The 26,945-nt window shown below is 31.5% G+C and overlaps 1 protein-coding gene across 1 annotated transcript; it reads left to right on the top strand.

Moving 5' to 3' along the window:
• Nucleotides 1–53: 53 nt before the first annotated feature.
• MS3_00011050 (uncharacterized protein) lies at nucleotides 54–26,619 on the top strand (the record flags this gene model as incomplete). The annotated part of the gene is made up of 3 exons (XM_051219457.1): nucleotides 54–101; nucleotides 22,312–22,485; nucleotides 25,429–26,619. 3 exons carry the CDS (start codon nucleotides 54–56, stop codon nucleotides 26,617–26,619), a joined length of 1,413 nt encoding a protein of 470 aa, XP_051065502.1.
• Nucleotides 26,620–26,945: the final 326 nt, after the last annotated feature.

Raw genomic sequence — 26,945 nt, 5'->3', positions numbered from 1 at the left:
TTTATTGATTTTTCAAATATATTAAGTCAATATTATCAATTAAATGATTTTTAATGAATTATGTAGAAAATAATTATAAAATAAAAATAGATTATTTAAATGTAAGTTTATTGATTTATTTAAATATTTAATTATTTTTTTATAATTTTTTTAAAATTGAAAAAATTGATTAATGATTAAAAAATTTTTTAAACTTATTTTACGGTTGAGAATGTAATGACCTACTTTAATTAAGAGAAGGTGATTGGTACAATGTGTCCGAAAGTTCCATGTACCTATAAAAATTGTTGATCTGATTGTTAGAATGGGCATCGGCCTCGTGGCTTCCGAAGGAACTCGGATTTTACCAGGAGACGTTATAGTTCTTCTAAATGAAGACCTAACTCCCAAGGTAGAGTTTAAATGGTTTAAATTATTATTCGTGGTTAGCGTTTTTTAGCGAGTTAGTTTTCTACAAGATGGATCCGCTAATCCTATGCTCAATCCTCCTTCTTTATCCGGACATCCAGTGCTTCCAAGTTTCCATGGTGGTCTAGCTTCAATTGACTCATGATCTCAACTACTAAAATAGTTGTTAATAATGAGAATTTCGTGGAATTTTTACAAAACCATTTTAGCTGATAATGATTTTTTTTAGTTTACAGTTAAATCACTCGTTGTTCTTGTGGCTAGTTTGGTTATTAATAACACCTAGTGAGATAAAAACCATTTAATGACACATTTATGAAATCTAGATTATTTTACGATTTGAATGGAACATCAAATTAAGGTGATTATTGAACATAGTTAAATCAAGAATAAAAATACAGCTGAACAGACTTGATCAATCAGAATTACATCTATATGTAGATAACATTCAATAATGAAATACCTTTCTTTTTTTAATTTAAAGTGCTCCTTAGAAAAATATTTGCATATCATTCAGAACATTTAAAAGTGATAGGAAAACGTCTTTGAGATGGTGAAGATATGTGGCTCAAGTTGATGATTTTGATCGTTTCGTTCTCTGAGCTGGATGGTTTAGTCGTGGAGCTTTCATCGTTATTCTGAACAATATCATCGGCACAAACTTCAGGCAGAAGTGCTGATGATGTCGTTCAGAAGCACGTTGAAAGCTCCACGACCAAGCCATCGATCTCAAAGAACAAAACTCCATGAAAATTTCTTTTTATCGTTTTAGTGTGAAAATGACAATAATAAAGAAATTAAGATCTAATATTTTTTCCCTGCAATTCGAATAATCTTTCTCATTTCCCACATTGTCCGGATATTCTATGCACCTATAATAATTGTTGTTCTGATTATCAGAAGAGTTATCAGCTTTGTGACTTATAAATAATTTCGTATTTCATTATGATACGCCATAACTTTTCATTATAAAGATCCTTTGACTCCCAGGGTAGAGTTCAAATAACTTTTCTTCTAGATAGTGTTTGTTAAGAAGGTCCTTTTTTAATTATATTGGGTTGTTAATCCCACAAATAAACCTATCTCTATGGGACTTAGAACCTCAAGCGATCTTAGAACGGCTCTCAGTGCAGTTAAACGTACCAAATACGTAATCTTTTTATGCACAGATTTTAAATGTACTAATCAGTTTTCATTTCAGTTTCTTGTGTTCGTAGTAAATTCTCAAATGTATCACTTTACTAGCGGTTCATTGATTAATAAGTGAGTTGGTAAAATAAAAATAGTTAAATAGGAAACCGTTTTACACATGACTTTTACATAATTTCATCTTTTCAGCAAATTTATTAATAAAAATATTATAGGAGATGATCAATTTTCCATAAGATTATTTACAGCTAATGAAATAAATTATAAGAGAACGCATTATTATGAATAGATTGATACCCAAATCAATCAGGTTATATAACAATATTTCTACGGTAATAAGATAGACAAATTGATAATAAGCTGTGCAAAATGAACACTATCTCTCTTACTCTCTTTAAAACTGTTGAAACATCAGCTGACTATGTTACTTCTATAATGCAATGAGAAGACGAAGTTTATCAGAATTATGTGATATATTAGCGTAATACATTTCGAACAATCTGATCACACATATACTTGTTAAGAACATTTATATATTAAAATTAAAAGGTGAACTAGACAAGTTAAGGGTAAGTCTTCTCATTGCATTATCGAAATTTATCAAACGGACTAACCGTTTTATATTACTTCTCTTTAAAAAAACCTTTGAATTTATACAAACTTTCTATCGATTAATTGTAATAAGGCTTCAAGATTACTCAACTAAGTCAAAAGGAATTGAATCTTATCCAATAAAATATACTTTTGCCAGGATACAATTCTATCATCTTTAATCTCCATATAAGTTTGTAAATCATCATTATTGTTATTTTAAATCTTAACAAGTGAGTTACCAAGTAATATTATTATAAACTTTAATATAACTAAATTCTCATTCATTGACATTTTAAGAATTTCTTTTGACGTAATTAGAAACAAACATGAAATACAAGAAATCTTCTATGTAGTAAACCGCTTAAGTATAATTTGAACGATATTTAAATAATTAAATATAGTATAAATTGTAATGTATTGATAACAGATAACTTGGCAACGACACTAAATATAGTGAACCAGAACACAAAATTACAGAACATCTTGATAAAATCTGAGAACTATATCGTAAATACTTCATTTGCAAACTGTCAGTCAATCGTCTCAAACTTCATTGTGTTTGTTTTTGCATTTCCATACCAATCATTCGCTATTCACGTTCTCTTCTCTTCAATTTTCTTAACCTTCTACTTCCAGGCATTTCAATTTCAATTGATGATATATACTACTTATAATTATCGACATCAGTAGCAGACACTACAACTTTATGTAGGTTAAACAAAATATTATTTTATTTAGTATAAAGAACTATTCATGTTATATATCATTGATAATACCTAGGTATTCAAGGGATGAGTCATGTATTGAACTATTTCATTAGTAGAAATCTATGCCAAAACGGTCAGTGTAACATATACCATAATGAACAACTGTTTATTGTCATTACATAGAAGAAAGGATTATTAGTAATAAATAATCTTACCGAAATAAACTTTTGAAGTTGAGAAAAAATATATCTATTTAGTATGTTTGCCAGTATACGCTTGAATAGCGCGCTAGTTTTTATTCTTTTAAAAACAAAACAAAATAAAGATTATTGTTTAAATAGTGTAGTATACATTTTCTTTTAGTTAATTTCCTAGTGGTTTTTTAATGTTACATAAGAAGTGGGTTGAATGGAATGTAATCGTCTTGATTTAATAAAACTAAACAGTATTAATGTCAAGTTATTACGACTTGATCGCACAAAAAACTTCAATGGTTAGTGGTTAAAGACAAATGGATTACCAATTCAGATGGGATAATATATTGAATATTAACTAAACAGTTTACATTTATGATGCAAACACTGTTATATAGATTCTTTAATGGAATGTTATGTCCTTTATGAGTTAGAGCTAAATATGATGTTAGTTATTGTAATGGTTATCTTGCATTTAAGTTTGTTTTAATTGCTTGCAAGATTTTTTCTTGAAAAAACATATAAACAATGTTTGGTCGTTTAAATATCATGTAGTTCAGGTTGATATTGATAAAGATGTAACTATTTTATCATAACTCTTCACTGTAATATAAACATATTGTGATGCGTGCTACTTATATTGATATAAGTAGTATATAACGCGAGTCAGGAATGTAGTGTCTGGCAGCAGAAGATTGGGAAGATCAAGAAAGGAAGAACGGGAGTAGAAAACAATTAGTATAGAAATGCATGAACAATGAAGTCCGAGATAATTATTGAACACTTTGCAAATTAGTTATTATAGTATGGGTTTTCTATTTTGCCAGGTAACTCTGTAATGTTGGGCTAAATATAATTCGGCTGTCCTCCCCTGTGTTTTCATTCATTACGATATTATTACTATTATTACTATTAAAACATTAGAGTTTAATTAGGGTGGTGATTTAATGAACCGATTACTCATTTTGTGCATTCGATAACTTTGAGTCACTTGTTATCCAATCAGAATGCAGTGTTCAGTTATAAAAGAATCGACAACAAAATGCAATACATTTATAGTGGGTCAATAGTTTGAATATGAATAATCAACCCTTACATCTTGTAACACACAAATGTAAAGATAGAAAAATTAGGTTTAGCTATAAGGAGTTGAACTAAATTTATAAGTAAGAGTTAGGATTTTTTTATCATGTAATGACATCAGCTATAATACAATTATACTTTGCCATCCTTTTATTGGTAAAATTCCAAAACCTAGGATTAAGTTTTATAGCTATAAGTTAGAGTGGGAGACTACTTATTTATTACTTAAACATCCTTGACTATGGATTGAATCACATCAGATACTCCCATGGACAATATGTATCAAGTGAAGTTGTTTCTCAAAATTCAGCTAAAAAAGCACTATTTTACACTCACTTTCTAGTTCCATGAATGACATTTTTTGATTGAGATCATGAACCGACTGATGCTAGACCACCATTAAAAACCTGGAAGCACTGAACGGCCGTTTTGTCCCGTTGCGGGACTCCTCAGCAGTGCGCATTCACGATCCCGCTCGCGGGATTGGAACCCAGGGCCTTCAGTCTCCCGCGCGAATGACCGTCCAGTGCCTTCAGGTTTTCAATGGTGGTCTAACATCAATTGATTCATGGTCTCAATCAAAAACTTACCAATCTCCACAACCCCTTAACTGATAATGACATTTTTATCAATCATAAGTATTCTTGGAAACACATATTGACAGTTTTTACTTAGTTCGTGTTAAAGCATAAGATATCTTTCACTGAATTTTAAACTTCGTGGGGAAAATCAGTTTGGCAGTCTCCTGATTCTAATTAATTCACTCAAAGCCATTAACATAATATACGTTTACTGTTGTTTCTTTTATTGAATAAGTGTTTATATTCAAAAACAGTCTTCATTTTGTGATATAGAATTATTTAGCGTATCAGTGATTTTGTTTGAAATGTATTCATTAGAAATTTAAGGTTGGATTCTATTTCATTGTATGACTTGTTTGGTAATAATAACAAATGAGCTTTTAAATTGTGCAGCTCTAAATAAGACTTCTTCCATACTGACCTATATCATGTAGTGATCTGACTTAATGGAATTATAATCAATACTAATCTATTTGTATATTGTGTGTAACGTTGGCAACTTTATGAAATTCACATGTTATTTAAACATTTTCGTTTTGAAATCAGTCATAAGTACATTAATTTTCATGAGATAATCGGAATCGAAATAATAAATTACAAATAGGTTCTTTCATTTTAGCGAATATATACAGTAAAGGAACTGGAGAATAGAAAAAGTATAGACACTCAGCAAAAAAACGTAGATATAGGTTTCTTTTAAGCTAGCAGCCATCATCTTAATATTTGTACAATCTTGAAGGAAGAGACACTTTATGTGAGATTATAGCCCTCTTCACTTGATGTCACAGTTATAGATGTTATCACCAAACTATTCATAACTTGACTGATATCGTGTTAGAGAAACTGCATTAACTGATCTCTGAGTAATAATTCATGTTATTTTTTTTACCTAACCACTAAGTAAAAGACCTTTTGCTAAATGCTTTCAACATTCTCACAAAAAAAGTTTGAGAGGAAGTTTGACATTGATATTCCACTTTATCAAGTGAACTGTTATTAAACATCATTTGATAATGTCCACTCATCAAAAGCTTGATCAATCTCAATTTTGTTCATTCCATCCAATATGTGAGATCGTATACTTCTGCGAATTGATTTTACATAGACATTAACAGATTATTGTCATTACATACGTAATGACTGATCATTTATTCAGTGTAACTTTTTCGCTTGATACAACTATGCCTATGTATATGTGATAATTAGCTGGCATTACTCAAAAGATACTTTATTATTAAAATTACTATTGAAAAATATAATTAAACTGTGAATATGATACTCAACATTCAATAATCTCACAGAATTTAGTTTCATTGAAACTAACCTTTTATTTGGTAGTAATTAGTTCACTTAAAATCTACTATTTATAAAAGAACATTGTTTTTTCTGAATAAAATATCCGTTGAGATTAGAAAACAATCTATTTATTAAAAACATTTTTAAAACAATTTTATTCTATTCGTTTATTCTTTTAAAATAATCAATAAACAAAAAACTTGAAATTTTTAAGTTTTTCTAAAGCCATTTCAATGAAATAGTTAAGTCAATTTCCAATAAGATACAGTTACCAGCCTTAGTTTTACCTTGGTAACTTCTCCCTCTTATGAGTATTATGTAAGGCATTTATTCATGAGTTATTTCCAACTTCTATTCTTATATAACATCATTTGTTCACTTGCGTGGACGCATAGCCTCTAAACCACTGAGTTGGCATCTAACAGTGTTAATGTCTAACTTCAGTAGATCCATGATCTTGCACAACCCTTCATACATTGTCTGAGGTGGATAACTGTCTTCATTCGACCCGGATTTTCACTGGAACTTCAGGAAATCCATCTTGAAGCAGTTCACTAATGATTACATGATTTTTACCAGAATGAGGCTTTGTACAGATTGTAGTAATTTTAATAGTTGGAAATATTGGAGGGCTAGACGGCCATTTCGTCCAAGTATATGAGAAACCGTGACCAGTGGAGTCCAATCCGTGTTGGATGGAGACAGTTATCCATCTCAGACAGTGGACGAAGGTTTGCACAAGATTATGGATTGACTGAAGTTAGATATTAACACTGTCGGGTGTCGACTCAGATGTCTAGATGTTAAGGGTTCGCACGTGAGACCGAAAGTTCTGGTCCGGAATCTTACGTGTGTGATCGTTGATGCACACTGTTGAGGACTTCCATACCGTCCCATACGTCAATCTAAACGACAGCATCAGCACAAACGTCAGGTAGAAGTGAAGTTTACGAATTTCTCCACATATAACCCAAGGCTTGTCCTGTAGACCTCGATGATGATTGGCTGTTGTTGACGTTCAACCTGTGATTGTTTACTTTTTTATTTTTATTGTATTTCCGATCAGTGGTTTGATTCTTGGTTCTATATTTGTCCATAATTTTTATAATTGGTTGATAAATTGGATCGATTTCAATGCATTTGTTGATTGTTGATTGACTTGAGTGCCATGCTTCTACAAATCCTCTGGTGTTTTTAAAATAGCCTCTATCCAAGATCTCCACATTTTCCTGGTCGAATGTATGTTTTTATTATAATTTGAGAAATAATTTATTCCTTTTTCAAAATATTGAACTTATACATAAACAGTATACGTTATATTACACCGGGACTTTTGTTATGGAGAAAATCAGATTACTGTTTTGTATTTTTAGCTAATTCGTATTCTTTAATACTTAGAACTAGTGGATGTATAGAACATTCATTGCCTTCTATGATAGTTATCTCAAGCCTAGTGTGAATACATTCTGTTGGCTAAATCTGTTTGTAAAAAAGCATTCTGAAATATCCGTTCAAGATGAGCACTGCTAAACGTCTCATACTTTGATGAAACAACTATTTATGACACTATAAGTTAAGGAACTATTGGGAATGAAAGAGTACTAGATGTTTGTTATATTTTCAATGAAAATTGTTTATCTGTGAACCTCTCAAATCTCACATGAATTTATGCACAAAATTCTAAAGTTCTACGAATGATAGGATATCATTGTATTCAATTATCAAACGACAACCTATAGACCATTGAGAGTAGTTCATGAGATGAATATTTCGATTTACTATACGCAAATAGAAATAGAAAATCAGGGGCAAATAGATATCAATTCATTGATTGAAGGGTACTGTCACATTATTTATTCATAGGTTCAATCATATAAAAAGTTGTTGAATGATTCTCCACTTGAAAGCCATATCCTATACAACTCAACTGGAAATTATCGAATATGTCATCAATAATAATGACAGTATCAATGTTCAGATTAACTTATTGAATATTTTTGATAGTTTAAATGAAAAAGAACTCATCTGAAGTTCTGTTGATGAAATTTCTTCAATGAAAATGTTAAATTGAACAATGAATATCCAAATAATTGTTTTAGAAAAAAACACTTATTAATTTATAAATCAATAATATCACAGATTGAAATCATGAGACAATTGAAGCTAGACTACCATGTAAAACCTGAAAGCACTGGACGGCCGTTTCGTCTTAGTATGAGACCCCTCAGCAGTGCGCATCCACGACCCTGCACCCCGCGAGATTCGAACTCAGGACCAGTGGAGTTCAACCAGGTCTGTTGTGGGATATCAGCTCACTGAAGACAATGGTATATGGTAGTGCAACTTCGTGGATTGGTTGAAGTTAGACATTAATGCCATTGGATGCTGGCTCAGTGGTTTAGTTGGTTAAGCGCTTGGCGCGAGACTGATAGGTCCTGCGTTCGAATCTCGCGGGGGGGCGTGATCGCGGATGCGCACTGCTGAGGAGTCCCACACTAGGACGAAACGGTCGTCCAGTGCTTCCAGGTTTTCCATGGTGACCTAGCTTCAAATAACTCATGATTTCAATCCGTGAAATTTCTAAAATCTCCACAAACCCCTTCTGATAAAAATTAATAATAGTCTTTAATTATGACTGAATCGTCATATTTAATCATCGTTAACACAAAGTTCAGGATAATTCCTATGCAATGAATTCCTTCAATGTTTATAAATTTAAAAGTAAATATCATTGTTATCAGTGTGTTTCTCATCTTATCTTCTATTTGAAGAGGAGTAAAATGTATATACTTCATAACATATAAATATATATGTATATAATACTTAAAACAAATGTCACAGTAGGATAACTAATCAAAAAAAAAAAAAAACATTATGCTAATGTGAATAAATATTATATACTACTGAATTTGTTTACCAACAATATAGTTTTCTAATCACCTATCAAATTGATATAAATTTGTTGAATTTCCCTCATTTTAGGACAAAATTAAATTCATTTTGTAAATTGTATAAAATGATAATGAAAATAATAATTGTTTCCCTCAATTGTATTTAATCATTCCGATAATTACTTTGATTGTGTGTGTGTGTATGTACTTGTATTATTATTATTGTCTATGTATGTAGGTGTATAGGTTTGTAGTAGTTCATTAGAGTAAATTTGGCAACAACAAAAAAAATTATTATTCAGAAAATGTAAACATTATTATTATTATTATATGCCAAACTATGATAATTTATTTCTGTAAATGTACTTGTCGTAAACGAGTACATATTTTTTTTTAAAAATAATTATTCAGTAGATATTAAACATATTCATTATATTTGATTCTATTCCATAAATAAAGATTAATTCATTGAATTGACTTTGATTGAAGCTTATATAAATTATAAATTAAATATTTAATAATGATGGGTAGTGGCTAGCAGTGGAATACAGGACGCTCGTTTCGTCCTATTTGGGACTTGTCACCTGGACGTACCAATAACAAATTGATCAGTTGCAGTTTTAAACCTCAATGGGAAGATACAAGCCAAACAATACCAAGTGAATTTAAATATTTAATGTTTAGATAAGTGATAAAATTTGAATAACCATAGAAACCAACTACTTTTACTACTAGTCAGTAGTAAATTATTATAAATAGGTTGTTAATATACAGGTGGTTCAATTTCGGTCTAAATGATACTCACACAAGGAAGTGTCAGTTTAGTTAGGAGTACAGATATCAAGACAATGTTTATTTAACAAATTATTCAGTGTCAACACTGACATCTGGATGATTAATTGACTATGTTCCTACCTCTCTGGAAGAGAACAGTACACTGTGTTTGGAGGAGAATGTTCAAAGTCTCTACTGTTTCATGAAGGTGTACCATAAGGAGCCGTTCTTTCACCTCTTCTTTTCTCTTGTTTTTCTGTATGATCTGCCATATTCCACAGAACACACTTTGTGAAATATGCCGATTTCTACCTCTTTACATCCCATAGAAATGAGTGAGTTTTTGTCCCGTATTAAATGTTGGTCTGTTGTTAATGGTCTCATAATTAATCCGTCTAAATATCAAGCTGTTAACTTTAGCATGAGACATGAACGTAATCTAAACACCATTTTGAGATCCCATAATGCTTGTACCATTGGAGACTCTTTGATAAACACAGTGTCGAAGGTCAATTATCTTGGTGTCACCTTTTCCTCTGATCTCTCTTGGTCTCCTCACGTTTTATTGTTATCGAAGAAAATTTTCCGTCTGACTTACTACATAAAGAGATTGCATGCTTTTGGGATTACTCGTCATTTACTCTTACAATTTTTCAACTCCTGCATGTTACCTACTATTCTTTACTGTTCGCCGTTATTCTTTCTCAGGCTTTTGAGCAAAGACTGCTGTATTGCGGAGAGTGCTGGAGACAGTAAGGTGTGCGGTGAGCCATTCGAGGTCATAATTAATATGGTTGTAGGTAGACATCGAAAGTCATGCAAACTCCTGGTAGGTGTTATTTTATCAGATACTAACCATCCCTTACACTCATATCTTTCGCCTTGTATATCTTCTGGTAGAACGAGACATAATTACATTAAAATCCACGTACGCAAACAAAAGTCTAGAAGTCCTATAATACCTTACCTAGCAAATATACTCTGTGACGAACAGGCTGTTAGAGTTACCCTGTTCAATAACCTGTATTCTTAAACATGTGCCTAATTTGGAAAGTTGTACAGTGTCGGTTCTTTCACCTTTTCCATCCTTTTTTGTTTTTTTTCGTGTAAAACAAACTTGTTGAAATACCTTGTGCTGAGAATTCTATATTGTACCAAAATATAATATAGAATAAAGCCATTAATAATAAGAATAATAGTACACAAGATGGATAACTAAGTCTGAACTAAAACTTAGTTGACCATCTTGTCTTTAACCAGTTGATATCAGTTAGAACATACTTCATATTATTTTATGGAATTATAGAATGTTAAATTTTTTTATAGGTTAAGATGACCATAGATCAGTTATAAATGCAAATTGAATTGGGCAAACATGTTGATAAATGGTTGTTAAGTGATCAATTAATCCATAGTCTGATCCATTTTTTTTCTAACTCTGATGATCATTCACACTTTGTAACGCTGACTACTTAATCAAATTTTTAGTTGTGATATAAATTAGATGAGATTGAATGGGGTAACAATTCAATTATAGTACTGATTATACGATATTATAATGATAAGATTTGATGGAAACTACTGAATTGAAAATAGGTTAGCTCATTGTCTTCCCGTATCGGTTAAACGTATTGAAGTTTTGGAGAAGGTTGAAATTAGTGAAGTTAAACTATGTAACAACTGAAAAACTGGATCACTGTTGTCAATAAAATAACATTAAGTAGTAATAAGGATTGATTTAATTTTAACGTATGAACTATCAATATCAGTTTACTTTTGTTTAAGCGTGATGCACTTTACCCAAGATCTCAACTCATTTGTTTTGATCTCCGACTACGTTGTAGATGCATAAGCTTGAAGAGTCATATATGGGAAGAAAACATTTGTATACTGCTTCAGATTGAGTAATTTCAATAAATCTTTCATCGTAAGAATAAGACAAGTTTACTTTAACTTATAAATCCAAAGTCAGATAACAATGGATTTTGAATTTTCAATACAAAGTTTTACTACTAAAAATTTGGTTCATTTTGACCAATCTCTCCGTTTTCATTGCTACTACCCGCCTTACAAAAAAATTACTTGAATCATATTTCAACAATTGAGATCGTGAGTCAATTGAAGCTAGACCACCACGGGAAACCTGAAATCACTAGACGGCCTTTTCGTTCTATTGTGGAACTCCTCAACAGCACGCACCTACGACCCTGACTCGCGGGATTCGAACCCTATCAGTTTCGCTCCAGGCGCTTAACCAACTAGACCACTGAGCCGGCATCCAACAGTGTTAATGTCTAACTTCAACTAATCCACGAAATTGAGCGACACATCAACCATTGTCATCAGTGGGTTATTACCTGACAACCGACCCGATTGAACTCCACTGGTCACTGCTTCTCACTAGAACGTCAGGATATATCTCTTGAAGCCACTCACTAGTGAGCATTAGTATCAGAAGGGGTTTTGTGGAGATTGTAGTGATTTCAACAGTTGAGATCGCGAGTCAATTAAAGCTAGGTTTTCCATGGTGGTCTAGCTTCAATTGACTCACGATCTCAACTATTGAAATTATTACAATCTCCACAAAACCCCTTTTAAATCATATTATCAATCTTTAGCAAGTATTAAATATATGATATAATTTTCTCTCTTTATAAAAAAAACCTTGTTTATTTCAAAAAACAATTTATTAACCTAATCATGAATGCAGGAGACAAATCGTAACATTATTTACCTTCCTCATTGTTTGTACTACAATAAACTATACTTAAACTGTTTTAATATCTTTACATCATTCTTCATTGTAACTTAATTTCATCCCTGCTTTCTTTCATAAATCTAAAAAATGTTTAATCTATCCACTGATTATTTCCACAATCACTATGAATCAAATATGCATTCCAATCATATGTATAGATATATATATTCTTCTAATCTAATCTAAACAAATATGATGTACAAATAAATTATGGTTAAATCAATAGTTACCATAATAACTAACTGATTTTCTTCAATGATGAGGACAAAAGTTGTTCTTTCTTTTTTCTTTCTAAACATACGTTTATATCTAATCATAACCTATACATACCATTTATTGATTATTGTATATTACACATGTATTTTTATCTCATTTATATCAATATAGGTAAACATAAACTCAGATGGAAAGCAATAAATACATGTAGATTGAATGTATTTTTCTAATAATAAAGAAAAGTCAATATTGTCCTTATTATATGATTTTGATTGGTTTATTTATACCATTTTTTTCATTCATTTCAAGGTCATCATATTGGTAAATAATTTGAGTTTGTTTTAATAAAATTTTATTTAAAAAAATGTGTGGGTGAATTAATAAAATATTACAATGGATTAAATAAATCTATTTTATTAGAAGGGGATTTTGTGAAGATTTTTAATAATTTAATAGTTGAATTTATGAGTTAATTAAAGTTAGATCAACATAGAAAACCTGGAAGTATTGAATAACCGTTTCATCTTATTGTGAGACTGATCAGCAGTGCTCATCCATAATCCCGCTAGTGGGATTCCAATCCAGGACCTATTGGTTTTACGCACGAATGTTTAACCTCTAGACCACTGAGCTGGTATCAGACGGCGTTAACTTCAACCAATTTACAAAATTGCGCCACCGTCCACCATTGTCTTCAGTGAGTAACTGCTTCACAACAGACACGGTTGGACTCCACTGATCACGGTTTCTTACCAGAACTTCAGGAAATCCATCTTAAAGCCATTCATTAATGAGCACATGATGGTGGTTCAGTTTTATTTAACTCATGAATTCAACTAATCATTATTTCTTTACAAATAGTTTGATTAATATGAAATCATCAGTTATAAGTATTTCTTTCTTTAACATTAATAATGAATAGTTCCTTATTTTTGATCATTTTGCATGTCAAAACAATAATGTTAACTTATGTTAAATTTTTAACTACTGATTATCAATTTAACACTTGAGGAAGCTATCATTATTCACTTGGTATTGTTTGTCTAAATCTTCTCCTTGATGTTTAGGACTGCAATTGATCAACCTCTTATTGGCATATGTGCATACTATGTGTATTGCCTCGATATATTGCCACTGTCCATCTTTGCTCATAATGTTTATGAATTAAGGTAATATCGAGGAAATACGCAAGTGAATTTAAACTTCAGCCCATTGCATAAGCAAGTGGCTAGGTTAACTGAATAATTAATAATATATCATTATATTCATTCATTCAGACGTAGTATACGGCCTGACACAAATATTCGTTGGCCTAAGTTAACATACCGCATTATCACGACGAGATGTAATGAACAAGCTAAAATAATGTAGTAACAGTCATAGTTAGAAGATCTGACATTAAAAAGATTGATAATGTATTTATGAAATAATACTGGGACTCAAAATCTATGGAAATATTAATACTGACTACATATATGGCATTATGATAGATACTGAGCCAATGTTATCAAATGTTTTCAACCACATATCGTGACTATCATATGGGTCGTGACCATATACTCTACATTGACCAACATAGTTCAGAACCACAGTCCGTAACTTTATAGACATGTTTAGGTTTTACAGGCTCTAGCTTTCTTCCTACTTACTCTTATACCCGCAAATATGACATATCAAGATAGATAAAAGTTAAGCGTAGGTAATATATATCTTAACATTATAAGAATAATTATATTACAATTATGAAAATGTGGGTTATATGTACTTGGCCACTTTCCCAATACAATGTGATTGTGTAAAGATAGTGATTAGGGCAAGTCTAAAATCAACGGAAATAGTTATTCTTGTTAACATCAATAAATTCGTGGCAAACAATTATATCTATGGGATAAACTAAAATCTCAAAAGACCTCAATTTATTTATCATATAAAGATTCATGCATATCTATACGATTAATAAAATAATTGGGCAATCAATGAATTACTATACAGTTTGACTATGTTAACTACTAATAGGATTAAAACATGGAAATATGTTTGAATTATCATTATTTGAATTATTTAGTCTTGAACTAAATGAATGTATCCATATACATGTAAGAGAATTTGAGTTTTCTTATTATTAATATTCAAAATTGAATTTGATTCAATTTGTATTGGCCAATAATATCTTTATTATTGACAACAGGACAATACAAATTCTTAGGTATAAATAACTTTATATCTTAATATTTGACATCATGAGTCGATTGAAGCTAGACCACCATAGAAAATCTGGAAGTACTGGATGACCGTTTCGTCCTATTGAACAAGTTGGTAATTGTTTGAACTTAGTAGTTTAGTGGATAACATATTCAATAGTAATATTAAGAGAAACAATGGAATATGTTAGGTTCATTCATTTGGTAATTTCCAAATGATATAGATCATTCATTTCGATCTTTTATTCTAGTCACAATTCAACGTTGTTTATTAATTAATGTGGACATTTATAAATATTTGTATCATCAAAAACACTTTTTGTTGCTCATTTTAATTATTAGAATGAAAAATTAACTATATTTTGAACTTATCCATTTTAACTATTATCAGTTTTACAGAAATATGAGTGGGATTAGTTAGTTATTATAACCACGACAACAACAACAACAGCAACAACAACAACAACACCAAAAACCATGAACATTTTTAAGTCCCATAATCAATTGTCATTGATAAAAGTTATACAGACAGGTGAATGATAGACAAACTCATACATATATCTAAATATATTTACTCAATTGAAACAAACCTTAGATTGAAAAAAAGAAAACACGTAGAGTATCTATGTGTATATAATAGTTATGGGCAGATGTAATCAATGATAGATCATGTTTATCTAATAGATTTTTCATTGGAAAAGTTATATCCTTTTTTTTCTTTTCTACTTTTTCTTCTTTTACAACTATGATAAGATTATGAAATTTAAGATTATTGAAAAGAATAATTATGTACATTATATGTTAGTTACTTAAAAATAGTTGAATGAAATAAAACATTAAATTATGTGGGTTGATTGTTAAACTTATGTTAATATTAATGTAATGATATTATGTAAGAAATTTAGAGAATAAAGATGAATGTACATTTTTTAATTGTATACTCCTATGGTATATGCTACTGATAACGACAAATATAAGTAGTATGTATCATCAATAGAAAGTGAAATGCATAGAAGTAGAAAGTTGAAAACATTGAAGAGAAGAGAACTGGAATAGAGATTGATTGATAAAAAAATGAATGAACAATGAAGTTTAAGATGATTGATTGATATTTTATAAATGAAGTATTTATTACATGGTTCTAAGATTTTACTAAGAGATTCTGTAATTTTGTATCTAAATAAATTCACTAGTATAGGGGTTGTGGAGATTATTAAGTTTTTTTTTTATTGAGAGCATGAACCAATTGATATCAGACCACCTTTGGAAACCTGGAAGCACTGGATGACCGTTTCGTTCTATTGTGGGACTCTTCAGCAGTGCTCATCCACGATCCCACTCGCGGAATTCGAACCCAAGGTTTTCAGTCTCGCGCGCGAACGCTTAAGCAACTTGACCACTGAGCCGGCACCCAATGATGATAGTGTCTAACTATCACCATTGGATGCCAGCCGTCCAGTGCTTCCAGGTTTCCAAAGGTGGTTTGACATCAATCGGTTCATGATCTCAATCAAAAAAATAAATAAATTCAGTTGTCTCTACTGGTGTTGTCGTTATTTCCATGAATATTCATACAGTAAAACATTTCAAAATTACATAATCTATTATGTTGTATAAATTGAATTTTTTGCATTGTATGTTTGTACTGCATAATCACCGTAACAAATGTGTAAATTAAAACAATGGATTTTCTACTATAGTATCAAATGAAAGGTGATTTTATACCATTTAAAGACATTTTTCATCATGAACTTTTATCAACTGAAGATATATTGGCAATAAATTCTCTTGATCTATTACTGTATTCAGTATAAAGTTGATAGGCTACTTGATACCAAAGACCATATTAGTAGATCTTTAGTAAGAACATCGGGAAGTTGAATGAATTATTACAAGTGAACACAGAAAACTAATTTTAATCCTGAATTAACAAAAGTACAATACTATAAAATAGCATCAACGTGTCAATGCATGAACTGTGATAGTTTTTATCCTGTCAGTTAAAAATCTGTCCAGTCTATGTGGACCTTAATGTAAATGTTCAGGATATAAAATACAAGATGAGTTCGCAATGAATAAAAACAGTTTCTGTGCAAAAGAATTGTTAAGTAAATATATTATATATTGGACAAAGTGACGTATAACTTATAAAAGCACCAAGCTGTTAACAAAAACCTTATTTTGACTAGTCATAAACTCAAGTGAGATAAGATAGTAGCAAGAATTAATAGAAAAGGCATTGCAGTCGTGAGATACATATTTGTCGAACCACAACTATTTTCAGTTTGCAATAATAAATTACTATTATATAACTTGAAAGTAGATTAGTTCCTCAATGAAATCACATCTATTTACAATTAATTATGGTGGCAAGTTGTCATAACGGAAAGAATATCAAAGAAGTTGGAACTGGTTTTTTCAAATTATTGTCGATTATAATTTTGTTGTACACCTTCTGAATAACTAGATTATTATGTGTATGTATTCCTTTTAGCGTTTTAGGTTACTTGCAATCTTCTCGATTTACAGCCATTTTTAGTTTGTTCATGTGCAATTTTTATTTCTCACTTTATGGTTTCATGTGGTCTGGTATGCCTGTACTTAAATCTCACCTGTTTGAAGTATAAATATTGTAGAGGTTAGTTGCTACATTTCAACTTGAAGGGTGAGGATCGAGAGGTGCTTGCAAATAACGGATCATTGGGAGCTTACCCCCCGGGTCAAGATCACTAGCGCTTATCGAGTGTGTAACTGGTCAATTTGGGGACAGTAGGCTGACTAGTGACTTGGGAAGCGAAAGTGGTCAGCGGTCCCAAAACGTAACACAAGTTCATAGGAAGGGCTGAGAAAAATGTTTTCTGAAGAGTTTTTATGGACATGATCTTACAAACCTGTGTCTAAAAAGTCAAAAAAATGTTCACAAGTAGGCAATCAACATGTGTTAAGTAATTTACTGCATTCAAAATAATCAACTGACAACAAACACTACTTTCTTTCTACTTTGTAGACACCCTCGCTATCATGTGATTTTGTTCTACGCATATAGAAGCAAAATGTTGGTTGACCACTTTTGAGGTGGACAAGATAGTTTTTACAATAATGCGTCTATAATCTACCTCCGAACTAGCCATAATTAAATAACCTTTGAAAAATCAGGGAGCACTGAACAGTTTCTTCATTCTAGTGTAATTCCCTTTAAAACTGTTCATCCACGAACCCATCAGATATGAAATCTATAAATTTCAGGTCTCATTGTGAATACCTAGCTCAGACTGGTATTCATTATATAATATTATTTTTCTTAGCATTCTAATAACGTTCATCCAGTAAGTTAACTTCGATTATAAGTGTGTTAATTGGTTATGGAATCATTCTTTTTCTTTATTCGTAACTAAAACATCATCTTTTCACTGCTTAGTATAACAGAAAATTCCAAGAAATACAAATTTGTCACTTAGAATCCTATTTTCTTATTATTATAAGTTCCTAGTTCCATCTCATCTTTATTAATTAAGTATAATAAATATTCACATAATTATTATATCATATAATTATATTACTACTACTTATAACTCCATTCTACTTGAAGCTGATATGAAACCTCTAAATTAAATAATTTCTTTTACATTGATTAAGATCATGAACCGATTGATGTTAGACCACTGTTGGAAACCTGAAAGCACTGGATGGTAGTTTTGTCCTATTGTGCGACTCTTCAGCAGTGCGGATTTACAATCCCGCCTCGCGAGATTCAAACCCAGGGTCTTCAGTCTCGCGCACGAACGCTTAACCTACTAGACCACTGAGCCGGCATCCAATTGTGTTAGTGTCTAACATCAACCAATCCACGAAATTGTGCGACCATCTTCCACTGTACTAAGGTAGATACCTATCTGTACCTGACACACGCCCTGGGTTCGAATCCCTCAAGTGGTATCGTGACTGCGCACTGCTGAGGAGTTCAACAATGGGACGAAACGGCCATCTAGTGCTTCCAGGTTTCCATCGGTGGTCTAACATCAATCGGGTTATGACCCCAATCAAAAACTTAATAACCTTCACAACCCGTATAGAGGTTGATGTTTATTTTATTTTATTACATTATTTTTTTTATTCACAATATATCACCCTAGTTTTTGGATAAATAAAATAATGTGAAATGAATTAAACAAGGAAACAAAAAGAGAAAGGAAAAAGAAGAAAATTGATCTAATAACAGAATACTGTGTGCAATATATCGCGAATGATTTGTCAATGTTTCATTTTTTAAAAAAAAAGAAAATCTTTCCCCCCCCCCTACTGTATTTACAAGCTTTTCTTCCACTAACCTCTTCAAGAAGGTTGATGTTTATTATTTTTTATTTTCTGGTTGTTTACTTTGTATCATACCATATTCATTTCATTTTTCAACTACATAAAGTAAGGTACATATACATATAATTACAACACACACACACACACACATGAATTATTAGCATATTAACATAGATGTATATATATTTTTTCTAGTTTGCTTAACTAAATACTACCAATAACATTGGGACTAAATAAGATACTATTTCAAAATTGACACCAGGATAATGTGTAAGTGTTAAGTTAAAACTCGACTTGGTTTTGACATAATCTAGTAAAGAACATTGTGTGTGTGTTTTTAAAAAAGGCAACCTTTATATTATTATTTTTCTTTTGTATGTGTATTCATGGTTCGTTTATTTATCATTTTTGTTCCAAAATATTCTTTCAGTCTTTTTTCGTTGTTGTTGTATTTTTGCACTTTAGATCATGATTCCTGGACAACACATGAATAGACATATAGTAATAATAATAATAATAATAATAATAATAATAATAATAATAATAATAATAATAATGAAACGTTTCCTTTTTTAAACAATCAAATTTTATTTTCAATGGTTAAGATCATGAGTCAGTTGAAGCTTCCAGGTTTTCCATGGTGGTCTAGCTTCAACTGACTTGTTATGGATGCAGAATGATATACCAATCATTATCATGTTAAGTCTAATGATGTCCTTGGACCTTAAATGGACATTCCCTATTGGCCGTTAGTTATTTCACTCGTTAAATATTGTACAGATGTTGTTTTCTATTTTTATGGTACGATGTGGTCTGTTTGGTTGGTATATAAACAGAGTATGTTTGAAATATAACGATTCATAACTCAGAGGCTGTGACTTGCGTTCTAGACTCAACTGGCTGGGCTAGACAGGGAAGCGGGGCCAATCGGGACTCTAGGTCGTCCTTACGTGTTTTACGTGCCACTGAGTTGATCGATAAAACGCTGCTTATCAAACCTGCAGTCACCCGTTACAACATGACTCATGATCTTAACCATTGAAATTACTACAATATCCACAAAACCCATCTGATATTAATCAACATTCGCTCACTAGTGACTGGCTTCCCGAGGTATATCCTGGAGTTCTAGTGACAAGTAGTGACCAGTGGAGTTCAACCAGGTCTGTTGTGAGATAGTAATTCAGGGAAGACAATGGTGAATTTGTCGCTGAATTTCTTGGATTAGTTGAAGTTAGACATCAACACTGTTGGATGCTGACCAGTTCAGTGGTCTAATGGTTAAGCTCTAAGGTGCGAGTCTCGCGAGGCGAGGTCGTGGATGCGCACTGCTGAGGAGTCCCTTAATAGGACGAAACGGCCGTCCAGTGCTTCCAGGTTTTCCATGGTGGTCTAGCTTCAACTGACTCATGATCTTAACCATTGAAATTACTATAATATCCACAAAACCCATCTGATATTATTTAAATTTTATTAAAACGTTTACTAATAATGATATAATCATCAAAGCCTTTGAACAGTTTAGTACCCATCTGAACGTGATAATTCAGTGGATAATCGATTGGCATTTTACATTGAAAGATACTGAATTGATGTGTTAATTTTGATGTCAACATAATGCAGTGCATATATATCCGGCTGACAAGTCTTAGATATAACTAAATGAGATTGTTAGATTTCACTGATATCTACAATCCATTTATTTTGTGAATCTTTGTGATGTTGAGATAATGTTTTATATACGTAATTTGTGATTTATGTAATTTATGTACTGCCTGGATTCTTTATTGGACTGACTTGTAAATATGTCAGTAATTCACTGGTTGATCTTCAAGAGATAATCTCAAATACCTTTTCAGTCTTATTTTACAAGTGCTACGTTAATGAAGTGAAAATCTAAATTGTAATTTATCTACAGGTATTTTTGTCATTTAATAACCAAGTTGCTTTGTCGAGTCTTTGTAAGGTCTAATGAAACAATCTGTTAGCTTGACCAAGTTCAGTATAACGAGAAGTCAGCTGCCTAGCCAACTATCCTAATTTATCAATATATATTTCATTTTAATTTAAGTGTTCACCGAGAGTTATTGAATCCATAAAATTTATTTTTTTATTGTTGAGAACTACGACGGAGCCTCCAGAGGCCTTAAAGTTGTCGAAGAGTTTCCATCCAGTCAGAACATGATGGGGCTTTCTAGAATATCAATGTGGCATGCTACTATCGGACAGCAGCATAACGCGCCTCTCTGTGGACTGGCTGAATTATAATGTTGATATAACAAACACTAATATATGTGTATAAATACGCATGATTTTCTGTTCATTTTTATTCTTACCCAACAAACACTTCACCGGATTTTTTCTGTCTTCCGATTTGCGACTGTACGGTTCTATACGTTCTAGGATCGTTTTTGTATACCATATTCTACGGTAATCAAGTAGCGAACATAACAGTTATTATCTCAGATTATAAATTTCTCGAGTAATTTTAAGCGTAATCAAATTACTTTTTTTCACTAAAACTTAAACATAGAGATGAATATAACCAAAACTGTGGTGGATAGATCAACACTTTTTTAAAATTATCTCCTCGATAGATTGCATAATCCTTTAGAACAAAAAATGTATTAGCACACCAGATCAATTCCAAGACATGAAACTTAGTCTCACAACATTTACATTGTTCACTCATAGATTGAAAATAATAATAAAACAGGTTGTTGATAATCATGATAGAATTCTGATCAATCTTTGTTGAGATATGTGAATCCTTTGTGAATTGCCTCCATATAGATATTTTTTACCATAAATTATTTTACAATAAATGAATTGTGATTAATGGTAGAATTCATTACTATTGTTTCGTCAAGTTCAAGACTCTTAAGCGGAAAGGAACTTCATCTTACAATTGATATTTACACCAGAACTAGAACCTAGCACCTTTTAGTTTAAACAGCCGATGTTTAGCTGACGCGACCTAAATAAGACAAGACATATATCCTGGATTCAACTACTAGCCACAATGTATTTAAATCTATGTTAATAATAATATTTTTACGTGTAACGGTTTTAATATTTCATCTAAGATCAAAATATAATAATAAAACTTATTCTTAATTTGTTTCTTTATTTGTAAACACTTTAGATCTTATATGAAGTTGTTTCCCATTCTACAATCTGTTTAATGACACATGAAAGACAACAAACATTATGCTTGATTCAGATGTTCTTACGCGATGTTACTGAGCAAGAAAAACAAAATAAACAATCTGTTGTACATTTGCAAGAATTCTCGTCAAAAGATTGGGCATTAGATAAAGTATGTTATACATATATGTTTTCTTATTTTACATTGACTCGTAATGAAAACATATTTTAGGCTAATAATTATTACTAGTATAGAGAGTTTGTGAAAATCTTTTAATTTTATTGTTTGGACGTTGGAATTATTTAAGTTAGACAACCATTGAAGTCCAGAAAAAACTGGATAACTGATTTCTTCTGGTGTTGGACTCCTCAACTGTGTTCATCAACTATACCAATGAGGATCGAACTTAGGATCTTCGGTCTTGGAATGTTCTAGTGGTGATTTGTGATTGGGGCAGTGCAATCATGTCTACTGTGATACAGTTACCCATTTCACGCAATGTAAGATGGTTTCACAGTAGTGAGAATTAATTAAAGTACATGCACACCAGTGGACGGCTTCTCATTAGTCTCAGTGTTAATCAAAATTTGGAGGTTTCGAACTTGATCCCTGATGATATGGTTGGTGCTCACTGACGAGGAATTAAAAACCAGGAGAAAATATTTACCCGATTCTTCTTGACTTTCCATTGGTTGTCTAACGAACATCAGGTGTTATATAACTAGAAATTATATGTTAATCAGTATATTCCGTTAACTTGATACTAGTGCTCCCGAAACTTTTGCTGAAAATGGTTTGCTACTGATAAGCTATCGAGTAGTCAAAATAATATTACTAGAGTTTTGAGTATAGTTTGAGTAGTACTTAAGCAACGAACATTTTCATAGAATCTGTTAGCTGACGTTTAATAGTAATCGTGAAAAGAGGTAGAAAACAATCAACAGATTATAATTTATTTTACTATTCGCTGGTAATGAAAAATCTATGATGAGGCCTTTCTTTTATATGCAATGAATATCAATCAGTTATTGATGGCTTGAATAGTGAAAGAATACACCTTCTAGTAAGCTTTGATGATCGTATAACGAATGATGGTTTGTTACAGAAGAGGATGGCAAATGAGTAACGATGGGTTTAAAACCTAAGAAAAATACAAAATTAGATCAACTTATGTGATTTTCCATCATTTTAAATAATCAGCCACTAATTTTAACCATCCAGATCTTCGCAATTAGATTATTTACATTTCATTACCAGACTAAGGCCAAAAAACTGTTAATTTAATATATAGTAACCATGTTTTAGGACGATTAGCCAGGTTTTTCTCCTGAAATGGCCTTATCCTACTCAACTCCATAATTTAAGGAATACATTTTCGAACACACCATTATACATCCCTTGGACTCTGTGGTTGAATTGTACACAATAAATAATTTGCTCTCCGAAACGTTATGACTTGACAAAGTGTTGATACTGCCACTTCATTGTGGCTGTGGTAAAAACTGTTATTTGCTATTTATTCAGTGGAACAACACTGATATGGCTTGTTGTAAAAAAAGAACGTAAGACTAAATAATGATTTCTTTACTCACTGAACACTGATTTCACCAGTGATATAAATAACATCAGCGTATATTGAAATGTATGTCATTTTAAACGCCTAGGCAATAAATGAATTTGAATGTAATAAGCTATCAGTCACTAAGATTGTCTGATTTATAATATAATTTATGTGTATAATAGTATCACGATACATTTTCAATAGAGTGTTGTTGAGCTCAATGAAAGATTTAATAGAAGCCTAACTTCGATATAAACAGACCGGATTCCGTAAAACCAGTCGTGCACAGATCGAATCATCACACTTTGTATCATTGTTGAATGATCACTTGAAAGAACCTTTTACTGTACACCAAAATTCTTGACTATGATAGAGCATTTGACAGAGTGGATAGAAGAACACTATGGAACCTTCATCAACACTATGGTGTACCTGAGGAAATCGTCAGCATTAAACGGAATTCATACAATGAACTACACTGCAAAGTCGTGTATGGAGGACAGCTGATAGATACGTTCCAAATGAGGACCGGTGTCAGACGATGCTGTTTACTCTCTCCCTTTCTCTTTCTTCTGGTGGTAGACTGGATTATGAAGACCTCCACATCTGATGGGAAGCACAGAAAGCAATGAACAGCTTTCATGCAACTAGACGATTTAGACTTGATGACCTGGCTCTTCTAACACATACACACCAACAAATTCAGGAAAAGACAGCCAGTGTAGCAGCAAACTCTGAAACACCAGGTCTCATCGTACACAAGAGAAAAAGTGGGATCCGGAAATTCAATACATAGAGCACCAAACCAATCACACTTGATGTACAGGCTCTGAAAGTAATGGGAAGTTGTACGTACCTAGTGAGTATCATCTACAAACAAGGACGATCTGATGCAGATGTAAGGGCGAGGAATGGCGAAGCAAGGGTAGCATCCCTACAGTTGAAGAACATATGGAACTCAAAACAACTGTCAACCAACATCGAAGTTATAATCTTCAGTACGAATGTCAAGTCAGTTACTTCTATTGTATGGAGGTGAAACGTGAATAATTACCACAACCATCATCAAAAGGACTCGAGTATTTATAAAAAGTTGTCTCCGCATATAGTGAATGTCCGTTGACCGGATACAATCAGTCACGGCCTATTGTGAGAGAGAGTAAACCAACTTCCAGCTGAGGAGGAAATAAGGAAAAGAAGTTGGGAATGGATAGTACACATATTGTGGGAAACATCAAACTGCATGACGAGGCAAGCGCTATCTTGAAATCCTGAAGGGAAGAGGAAAAGGGGAAGAGCACGGAACATATTACGTCGGAAATCGGAGCCAGATATCAAAGGAATGAATAGCAACTAGGAACAACTAGAAAGGAATTCCCAGTACAGGGTTCAATGGAGAATGCTGATGAGCGGCCTATGCTCCTCCATGAACAATAACATGCGTAAGTAAATACAGAACCGAGAATTAACGATTTTTAAATCATATTTTATTTCAACAAAAATAGCTTCATCGAAATTACCCATGATTCTTTTTAACTTATCCATTTATTAAGGTATTTTACGGGACTAATTACTTTCCTAAACAATTATATTCAATAAATGATCAACATGAATTATATGAATTATACAATCCTCAATGTCAATTTGAATTCATGAATAATTCAAAAGATATAACTGATCAACAAAATTCTACAATTTCTAACTCATTTCAATCAAATATTGATTTGAAACATGTAAACAAAGTGGAAAACACTTCGAATGTTGAAGATGAAAATAATGATAATAATGATGCACAAAGTCACAACAACAACAACAATGACACCGATGACAATTACAATGATCATAAACAATTTACAAATGAATCACAAACTGATGTAAACTATAATAATAACAATAATTACATTGAGAAATCTATGGAAAGTAATCATCACTTACAAAAGACTGTTGACAATTCAATTTATATAAAAAAAACAATGAATGATAATGAAAATATACAGAACGTTTCACAAATTCACAATAAAATGACATATTCAAATCAGAAACTATTATGTATGAATAATTGTGCATTATGTAATCATCATATTCATTCTCAACTCTGTCATAATCATTATCATCATCATCAACATGATAATAATAATTATTATTATTATCATAATCCACACTGTTATCATAATCATCATTATCATTCTTGTCAATTTACTAATGAATTATATTATATACCACAAATTGTCACCTATTTTCCTGCTAATGAATATCTATTTCCATTATCTACAAATAAGAATCAAGCATTTTATTCAATGCCACATAGTACTATTCCAGATCATAATAATGGTACTACTTGTAATACTACTATTAATACTACTACTAATTCTACCATTACAAATAACGGTAATCATCCAACAATAAATATTCTATCCAATAAACTTCCACATTATCATGCAAAAATACTTCTACCACAAGATAATAGTGTAGAAGCAACAAATAATGGCAATATACGATATTATGTCGGTGTACCATGCTCTTATCCATCGAATATAATCTGTTCGAAATATTCTTCAAATAATATTAATAATAATGTTAGTAATAATAATAATAATAATAATACTGTACAAACAAGAGATGATATATTAACTTATTGTGGTGAACCATTTATTTATTATACACCAGATCAAAATTATTATATTTATTCCACACCAACATCAACTATTACTTCATCTATACAAGAAAATATTCCTATATTGTAAATTATTTACTAAATTTCCATCAAATTTATGCCATTCATAACTTGATTGATTTATACACAAAAATCTGTCTATATGCATTTCTTTATAAATGTGAATAAATGATTGAGAAAGAGAAGGAGAGAGAGAGAGGGAGAGCGAAAGAGAGAGGGAGAGAGGGAAATAAATGTCTAAAAATTTAAGATACAATCAGGCAGCAGTATTTTAAAATTTACATTTTCACAAAATTAATTTATTTATTTTAGGTTTTTCCATATAAAAAGAAGAAAATAAAAAAAATGAAAAAAAAAGTATTTGACATTATTTTCAATTCAACTCATATACATATA

Source organism: Schistosoma haematobium, chromosome 6, assembly GCF_000699445.3.
Source record: "Schistosoma haematobium chromosome 6, whole genome shotgun sequence".
NCBI lineage: Eukaryota > Metazoa > Platyhelminthes > Trematoda > Strigeidida > Schistosomatidae > Schistosoma > Schistosoma haematobium.
This window is presented reverse-complemented; position numbering and strand designations above follow the sequence as displayed.